Below are 9,738 nucleotides of genomic sequence, written 5' to 3' on the forward strand. Positions count from 1 at the left end.
CTGGTCTGTGAGATGGCATGAAGTTATCAAACTGAAAATGTCTAAAAGATCTTGACAAGTAAGACATTGCCATTCTTGTATTTTGTCTGATTATTTAGCTAAATCTATATATATATTTAGTTAATCTTTTTTGTTGTTGTTTACTTTGTTTTTTAAAGCCCTTAACATTATGAAAAACATTCAATGCATGCAAATATGATGAAGAAATAATGAATTTGCACTTACGCTGCAGGTGAGCGGGACTCTACCTATGCTCCACCACAAAGCTCATGGTGGTGCCGTCGAAGGAGGGGGGAGCGATGATCCTTGCCCCTTGCTGCGAGGTGATGCTGATGACAGGCTGCTTGCTGTCGGCCAGCCTGCTGGTGGAAACGTGTTGAGCCACAGAGGTTGATTGCGACGACTTCCCAGACGGCATATAGTACGGGCTCTCCATATAAGCTCCCTCCTCCTGCTGTCCCATGTGCGAATGGGATTTATCCCCATCATCTGCTTCTGACTGCATGGAGAGCTGGGACTGAATAGCGCGTGCAGGGATCATCGTGGTTGGCATGTACCCCGGGTAAAACATGTAAGTATGGCCATAAGCTCCCGGGCCGAGGGCGAGAGGGGATATTGGAAGTGGGACGGGGGTCATGGGAGGCTGCTGTGGCATGGGGATGTCCACGTACTGCCCGGTTTCTGGGTCAAACAGACGCCTGGTGGCTGGCTGCACAGGAGTGTCCACTAAGTAGTAGCTTCCTGTTGTGGGATCCAGCAGCATTTTTCTTTGGGTTGTGTGGAAGTGCTCTGTCGGGACGGGGGAGGGTTGAACCGAAGGGGAGAAGCAGATGAGTTGAGGCTGAGCAGCTTGCATTGTGACAGGCAGGGGTGTGTGGTAAATAGTGGCGGTAGGGGTATCCGGGGACCGTGTCTCCATGACAAACGATGAACGTTTTGGTGACAGATGGCTTCTGATGTCACTGTGAGCCAGGTAAGAAGGGGGACTGGCCGTTTGGGTTTTACCTCCTCCGGGTGGGATTGTATAAACAGCCGTTTTGCCCAGTCCGGCTGCGGCCGGCTTTATGGCGGAGGTGGCGTGAGGCTTCACGGGTATGGTTAGGTAGTTCTCCGCATCTGCTGTGGAAGTGAACTGCAGAGGGGCAAACTCAGTCTCACTGCCGTTTGGCCTCTCCCGCTCTTCTAGCACACGCTTTGGCTGGGATATCTTCAAGGAAATGGGTAATTTTGGAGATTTGGGTGCCACGGCCTTGAAGCTCAGAGATGCTGGTGATGCAACGTGCGTTTGTGGTGTCTTTGAGGGCTTCTTGGTTATATTCTTACATGGCGTTCCTGTGAGCTGCATGAGCGCTTTAGGGCTGTTTCTCTCTTGAGTGACTGATAGTGACTCTTTTTTAGGGGGCGTCTCCATCAGGTTTGAGTTGGAATCCCGTCTCAGAAAACTATCATCTGCAGGAGCACTGATTTCCTGTTCCTCCACGGTGTGTTTGTCGCCGGAGATGAGCGAGAGCACGTGGCTGTCTGTTATCGGCCGCGGCTCCGTTTTTCTCTTCCACTCATTCTTGTCGAAAACATACAGTTGCTCCATTGTTTTGACAGCGGCTTGCAGTTTTTCCAAAGCGGCTTGGTTGGCCATCTTGGGCTCGGTTTTTTTCTCGCTGGCGTCGCTTGTTTTATCTTGTTTTCTTGTGCTCGTCTCGATTTTTAATCCGGTTGGAACCTCTTGCTTTGCCAGCCTGTTAGCAACAGCAACGTGTGGAGAGGACCTGTCCGTCTCCACCATATCCTCTGGAAATCGTCTCTTGGGGGAGTCCGTTACATTTCCAGATTGCTTCACACTGCTATTTGTATTCACAGACTGGCATTTAATCACTATGGGTGAAAGAGAGGCTGAGTTCAGATAAGGACTCTGCTTTAATGTCTTCTGCTCTCCATCACAAGTCGAGTGGCTAGATTTGCTCTCGGTGTTATCTAAGGACACAAAGTGATACGAGCTCTTAACCAATTTACGCACGTCCCTAACCTGGTGAATGGGGGTCTGTAGTTTGCCCTTGTTATCTCTAATGTCTCTGACTATAAAGTGAGGCACTTTGTCAGAGGACTCACCCTTGAAAGCCGCGGAGAGCGCTTGGCACCTGGTGTCCTCAGCTGTCTTGCAGCCTAAATTGGGAGTCAGCAGCTTCGCGATATTGAACGGGTCGCTTTTGTTGTCCCGTACACTCCGCAGACTTATTTTGATTTCGGGCGACTTCGATGTCACGGCGCTGCGCGTCGCGTCTGTCACATAAAGTGTGTTCGAGCGCCACTTCAAAGCTTGATCGCGCGTGGAATAGTTCACATTCGGCGGTGGTTTCCTGAGGTCCCTCTCCGAGGACGGAAGCTGTATGCTGGGCACAAATAAATGTGACATTTTAGTGTGCTTGCCGCTCGCCGAGTCGATGCAGAAGTTGGTTTCCCCCGGACACTCGCGTAGCGGTTTCCCCTCTGGAGTTTGGACGTTTTTATGTTCCTTTTGAAACTCTAGCTCGCCGTCCCTCCACGATCTGAACGCGCTATTTTGGCTTCGAAGCAGCGTGCTTTTGGATGCTTCGAATGCTCCTTTTTTAGTATCATTCGCCGACTCTAAATTCGCTTCTGATGTCTCTTCATTGCGCCCGTCGTCTTTGGCATCGCTCGAATTGCCGTCTACTATGTCGCCCAGATCGTCCACGCAGACGATCGTGAAGTCGGAATCGGCTTCTGAGAATTTCGAGCTTTGCCTTTGCAGCCCTTTGGAATTCTTCCTGGCCGCTTTCTCGTGCTCGCGCACCGCGGAGCACGGAGAGGGCGCGTGGTGCGCCTCGCATATCTCGCCCCTCTCCATTTTGCGCTCCTGCTCGAACTGCATTTTCTTCGAAATGACATTTTTGAGGAGACTCGAAGCGAATATGGCTTTCTTGTGTGTGTCTTCCATGGCTTCACCTGCATTGCAGGGTGGCTTGCTTGCCTCGCTCCCTTGAGCGCTTGGCAAAGTGTGTGTAACTTCATCTGTGGAACGTGATCCTCCAGCGCTTTCGTTTACAGGCTGGTCGGATTTGACATTGCACCGAAAATTGAGCGTTTCGGTCAATCTTATGAGGCCGCTTTGCCCCTGTGAGAACTTCCCCATGAGCTCAATCTTTTTTTGTGCGTTTTTGTGACCGACTAAATTGCCGTTCAGGGCAAATATCTCCACGGGGGGCGCTCGCATGCTGGTCAACGTCAAGCCCGTTATCCCCTTAGCGTCCCTCTTTTTGGCCAAATGGAATTTGGGTGTGGAGCCTTTATGCGCGACTAAGTTTTGATCTCGCCCCTTGCCATACTTTAAGTCAACAAACGTCGACCACCTGTTGATTCCCAGCCCATGCTCCGAAGCGGAGGACTCACTAGAAGTGCTAAAGTTGATCGCATCGAAATATGGATACGCCAAACTTTTGAACGCCCTGGCAGTGAGATTGCGCACTTCCTTATCGGCGTCATCCAGCTCGCTCACCGCGCTGGACGCACCGCTGGAATACTCGTTCACATCCTTGCTTTTCAATTTGGTGCCAAAGTGCAAGCGCCCTGGCACAGCAATGAAACACTTTGCGTTATCACACCCTTTGTCGCCGCTTTGTCCTCTCAAAACATAGCGACTTGTGTCTTTTTCGTGGTCTTGGATGTTGCGCAGCTCGTTCACAGCGCGAGAAGTGGCTTTGATTGACAGGTGAATCTGCCCGGTTGTATTTTGTCTTTTTGACAGGCCCTCGTCTGAGCTGGCACATTTGTCCACGTCACAGAGATTGCTTTCAGGCTTACTGCTGACCGAGGCTCCGCTCGTATTAGCCTGGTTGCTTTTCATGCAGGCTTCTTTTGCCCCAATCGTTTCATCACTGTCAAAAGAGGCATAATCGACGAACGAGTAGACCTGGAGATCGTCCTCGAGATCCCAGCTGGATCCCGTCTCGAAGTCGTAATCCACATCGTGGTCCAACTCCAAAAGCTGGATTTCGTGGGTTGTGATATAGTGGGACTCGTCCTCGCGCGTGTCGTGGTCCGAAAGCACCACAGTGACCTCATCGTCCGATTCACTTTTGCTGCTCAGATAAACTTCATTGTATTGTTCATTGTTATCGTTTCCTGGGTTCTGCGTCTCCAAATTTGGGGATTTGGGCTTTTGCTCCGTCTTCTCGGTACAGTCCGTTTTATCCGCTTTGGGTGTTTCCGAAGTTGCGGTTTCATAAGAGCTCGACTTTTCCGCGCATTCCTCCAGCGCGCATTTACTTTGAGTAGATTCAGTGGAAGGTTGATGCTCTTCTTGCGAATCGCTCATGCCACTGATACTTTTAATTATTGCCAGTTGACTCGAGTCTCCAGAGAATGTTACTTTCACCGTATCATCCAGTTTCAGATCCAGCAGGTCGTTCAGATCCGCGTAATTTGCCTCTTCTTGCGCGCTTATCAGGCGCATGTCCCGCTTGGAAAGCAAGTTCTTAAACGAATCGGTGTCTTCCCGGTAAATGAGCGTTTTCTCCGATGCTGCCATTGGCTTTGTTGGTGATGAAGCTGTAGTTGTCTTTTAGGAGAGACACCAGTCCCCAGGAATCCCCACTGCACTGCCCGTTTGTCCAATCCTAGTGGAGCTGTGGCTCTGCGCTGCCTTCCTCACCCGCAGTCGTGAGCGCGGCACTCGAGAACGTCATTCCACACGCGCGCCAGACGTTCACGCGACCTCCTTTCACTACTCTACTTTCCCCTCGAATATGTCATGAATATTCCCGTAATAATGCGACGGGAGGAGACAAACGGAGCCTGACTTCCATGGCACGGCCTGTTGTGTTGCGCGCTGGCACTTAAAATGCGTGTGACTGCACATTTAGAGCAGATGACGAAATGCGAAAACGCTATTTTAGAACGAGGATGTTATGTTCGGCGTGTTTTGTTACATACTGCAGACGAGGCTGACTCCCCCGACACAACATTTGTGCTAAAACTGAATCCTCCTTAAGCTTCTCGCTCAACAATGCGCGCTTTTGGCGTGTCACCGCCTTAACCCAACAAAAGAAATATGTCCCAGCATATAATCACCGTCAGTCATGGGATGGAAAGGTTGACGCTCTGAATGGAGTCCCAGCATGACGGATATGTGAAGGATTCAGCAGTGATGAGGCAATGATGAATGCAGTTATAGTGCACTGCGATAGTAAATAATGGATGAAGTGTTGCGGAGTTTAGCTAGGCTACATTTAGGCGACTGTAACTTCTTCTAAAATCGTTTTCCACCATTATTCCCCGCAAAGTCCCGTTTTAATGTTTAAAACACACTTTTTTTGGAGCAAGGTCAGCACCACAGCGGTGGACAGCGCCTCAGACAATATTAGTTCGTTCCTCGGAATCAGGACGCAGCAATGCATTACAAACGTGAAATAATTTAAAGACACCATCCAAAAACTATCTGCCTCCTTTCTTAGACGCCAAAGTTGTTTACACACATGTTCTGAAAGCATGCCTCACACTGTCAGAACTTTACACAAATCAAAAAAACACACACACACACAATGGGCAAAACCCCTCAATTCTCCTGCAAAATGAAACTTTACATTCAAAACAATGTTATTTCTTCTCAAAATGGTATTTTGTTTTCAAATGACACACACAAATCATCATATGAATATACATTTATAAGAACCAGTTGAACCCTGCTCAATGGATTTAGTGTTACACTATACATAAGTGAGTTGTTAAATATTTGAGGATATTGTTTTTATTGTAACAAATATATTTTATTTTTCCCACAAAAACAATGTACACAGTGTAGGCTACATCCCAACCAACAGAAAGTTGCACATACAGTGGTCTAAACAACAGAAGAATTTACTGTTTACAGGACAGTAAAAAAAACTGCCATTTGAGTGTAAAGCAGGAATTGTGCTTGTAGTTTAGCAGAACTGGTTCAGGGAGTTGGTGCATGAGTTACATGTTGTGGTCATTGTGTCTCAAGTACCAGTATTTGTGTGTAAACAATTGAGAAAACTGTAAAATGTAAAAATTTACCTATTTAGATTTTTTTATTTATTTAAACAAACAATAATGTGATGTTTAACATATGTATTCTCTCTGTTTGAACGACATTTTTAAATAGTGAATTAGGGGGGAAAACAGTTGTCCATTTCGTCTGAGGGGGCGTGGCCTCGCATGAATATTTAATAAAGTAGGCCTGGCCAACGAATACATGTAAAGTTATTATTTTAGGGGTTAGAGGCTAAAACTGTTTGTATTTCTGTTTTTATCTGTTTTGTGTAAAAATATGGTAGCCTATTTTATTTAAAATCAGTGTATCTTCACACTAAGAATGAATATCTAATTTATTATAAGAATTAGGTATAATAACTTATTCACATTCATCTTGCACACTAATAGCCAAAAAGCCATTATATATATATATATATATGTGGTGGGCATCGATTAAAAAAATTAACTAATTAATCACACTTTTTTCTGTAATTAATCGCGATTAATCGCAAGTTTTTAATATTTTACGTTTTTAATATTTTGATATTGTAATAATTTCAGTAAAGACAGCATATTTTAAATATGTGTTGTATTGTCATATTTTTATGAATGAAGGCCAGTATCACTGATACTAAAGTGTCTATGAAACATTAATGACGTTACATTACAGAATAACTGAAAGCTCCTAATTTCAACATTTATTAGGCTTTAAAAAAAACAACTTTTAATTTAAGTGAACTTAAAACAATCTTCACATAAACCCAAAATAATAAATGTTATATTTACCCATGGCCTTCCCTGTTATACATATACAGAAATGTAATTGTTATATTTCTTTACTGCATAAATAATAAATTAAATATAGATGAATCATCATTAAAGCTACAATTTTCTCTGTTCCCGTTGTTCTTTGATGAACATTAATGACGGACATCATCAGTGCTCCTGTCACTTTAAGAACAGCCGCGGATCTCACGCGCTGTCCCGCGCATCTCGAGATGATCATTTCCTCACAACTCTTTAAGTTCATTTAAGACGTTATTTAACTAATTTAAGACTCCTAATATGAGAATACTCAAAATCCCCTGTGTTATTGTTTGTTCAAGAGCAAAAGAGAACTCGATATGAGCAGGAAACTGAGCGAGTCTATCTATGCGTCGAGTGTGTGTGTGTGTGTCCTGATTAGCTGACATGAGACGCATCCACACAGACAGGACACTGACTGACACACACACACACACACACACACACACACACACACACACACACACACACACACACACACACACACACACACACACACACACACACACACACACACACACACACACACACACACACACACACACACAGGACATTGGCATACAGCGCATTTGGCATTTACATGAATAAGAGCGTGATGATCATGTAACGCTAAGCAAAAATGGATATAAAAACGGACGCTGCATTATTTGCGTTAAATATTTTAATTGCGTTAAGCTGAAAAAATTAATCGCCCGCGTTAACGCGTTAATTTGCCCAGCCCTAATATATATACATACTTAATCTGCTAGTATCTCTGAGCAAAGGTAGGTTTTACAATAAAAGAAAAAAAGCATTAAACTTTTAAACTTTAGAATTTCTAAAGTGTAGAACAACGTCATAAATCAAACAATAAAAATAGTTTTACAATTAACTATTGTTTATGGCAGATTAAAATGTAAATATATAAAAAAATATATATGTCTAATGAATAATTGCGATTAATCACATCCAAAATAAACAACTTTGTGTTTACATAGCCTGATATGTGTGTAATTATTATGTATATTTTTTTAATACACACATACATGTATGTATTTAAGAACATACTGTACATACTGTATATATATATTTATATCATTTATATTATATATAAATATTTTATATACATAACACATAACCCATTTTCTTAAATATATAGGCTACATGCATGTGTGTATTTATTTATACATAATAATTATACACAGTACACACACATATATTATGTTAACACAAACTTTTATTTTGGATGTGATTAATTGTTTGACAGTACTACTGTAATATATATTATACTATAACTGTCACGGTTTGGTCAATGAAGAAGAAGAGGAAGACGGTTAGCGTGCAAGTAATAAAATAACTTAATAAATCAAAACAAAGGCAGTATTTTAAACAGTAACATTGTGATCAAAACACAAACAACATCAGACCGGGATAAAAACACAAGATGAAAAACTGAATGAAAAATAGGTGTGATCTAATGAGTCATATCATGAATAAACATGGAAACGAACTACTGGAGGGAAAATGAGAACAAAGGAAAACTAACTAGAGAACTAAGGCAGGCAAAACAGAGGAAGAACACAATGAAAATGAAACCAAAACTGAGCATGACCTTTACAATAACCTTAAAGGGATAGTTCACCCAAAAAGGAAAATTACCCCATAATTTACTCACCCCCATTCTAAAAAATGTCCTGGCTAATGCAAGCTTTATAATGGCAGTGAATGGCAGCCCAAAATTTGAAGACCATAAAAGTGCGTCCATTCATTATAAAAGTAATCCACACGGCTCCGGTGGTTAATAAAGGCCTTCTGAAGTGGATATGGAAAATATCCATATTTAACACGTTATAAAGTAAAATATGGGATTATGTTTATAATGGATGGATGCACTTTTTTTTAACTCGTAAGCCTCCGTTCACAGCCATTATAAAGTGAGGAAGCGTCAGAATGTTTATTAATATAATTCTGATTATATTCGTCTGAAAGAAGAATGTCATAAACACTAGGATGGCCTGAGGGTGAGTAAATCATGGGCTAATTTTCATTTGGGTGAACTATCCCTTTAAGCTCAGCACATCAAAACAAATAATACTTCATATAAACCCTTATATATCGTCTCCAAATTGATGTTACTCCATTTTAAGGATTGAACCGACCATTGTAAGCGTGTTTTGCTTTGTTTATGCAGTGTATACAGTAGAGCAATGCCTGCAGGAGACCTGTAGAGACTGGCAAATGTTTTAGACTGGTTGGCTATATCATGTTGCATTCCTTCAGCAACTGTAGGCTGAATGAGAAGACCACCATAAAGACAGTCTGAGATCTGACCTAGTTAATGTAATAAAGACCCCTCATTACCAGTTCAACACCAGCCGCCAAGATGAGATATTTTAGTTAGCATGATGTTATGAGGGAATATTTGAGTTATTGTTATTATATAGTTCACACATTCTATCTAACGCTTTCCATGTTGTGTTTTTTGTTACATGAGAATAAACGCGCACACACACACATGATAATTTTAGTGTGCTATTTAAATGGCTCCTGTCTGCTCAAGTGTGTTCAGATACAGTTACATTCAGTGGCTGTATTAATCCACCAGGTGTTAAATCATGTCATCTATTAATCATCAAGAGGCAGTTCACACAGTTCTGAGCTCATTAGTTAGACACACCCGAATACAGCCGATATTCGCAGCCAATTTTTCTTAATTAATATAAGTGCGCTGCAAGTTCTCCTTCATGACCGGTCCGGACACTCCTTTTCAGTGTTTCTGTTAACATACAATATTAGGACTTTTCAAGCTGTCGCCCCTAATAGTGGTATAAGACATCTTGTTTATGCCAGCCAGTAACTGGGTTTATCAGGTGGCGTGAACAGAGTTCAGTATCTCACTGATAACTCTGAAACCCATCCTGAGTGCTTGACCATCTGTACAGAGTC

The 9,738-nt window shown here is 42.9% G+C and overlaps 1 protein-coding gene across 1 annotated transcript; it reads right to left on the reverse strand.

Annotated features, from left to right (window-relative positions):
- Nucleotides 1-244: 244 nt before the first annotated feature.
- On the reverse strand, nucleotides 245-4,824 carry cUnh4orf54 (chromosome Un C4orf54 homolog; the record flags this gene model as incomplete). Its single annotated transcript, XM_079841373.1, has 1 exon — nucleotides 245-4,824. The coding sequence occupies exon 1, from the start codon at nucleotides 4,541-4,543 to the stop codon at nucleotides 245-247; it is 4,299 nt and encodes a 1,432-aa protein (XP_079697499.1). The 5' UTR covers nucleotides 4,544-4,824.
- Nucleotides 4,825-9,738: the final 4,914 nt, after the last annotated feature.

Source organism: Gobio gobio (assembly GCF_949357685.1).
Source record: "Gobio gobio genome assembly, chromosome: 2".
NCBI lineage: Eukaryota > Metazoa > Chordata > Actinopteri > Cypriniformes > Gobionidae > Gobio > Gobio gobio.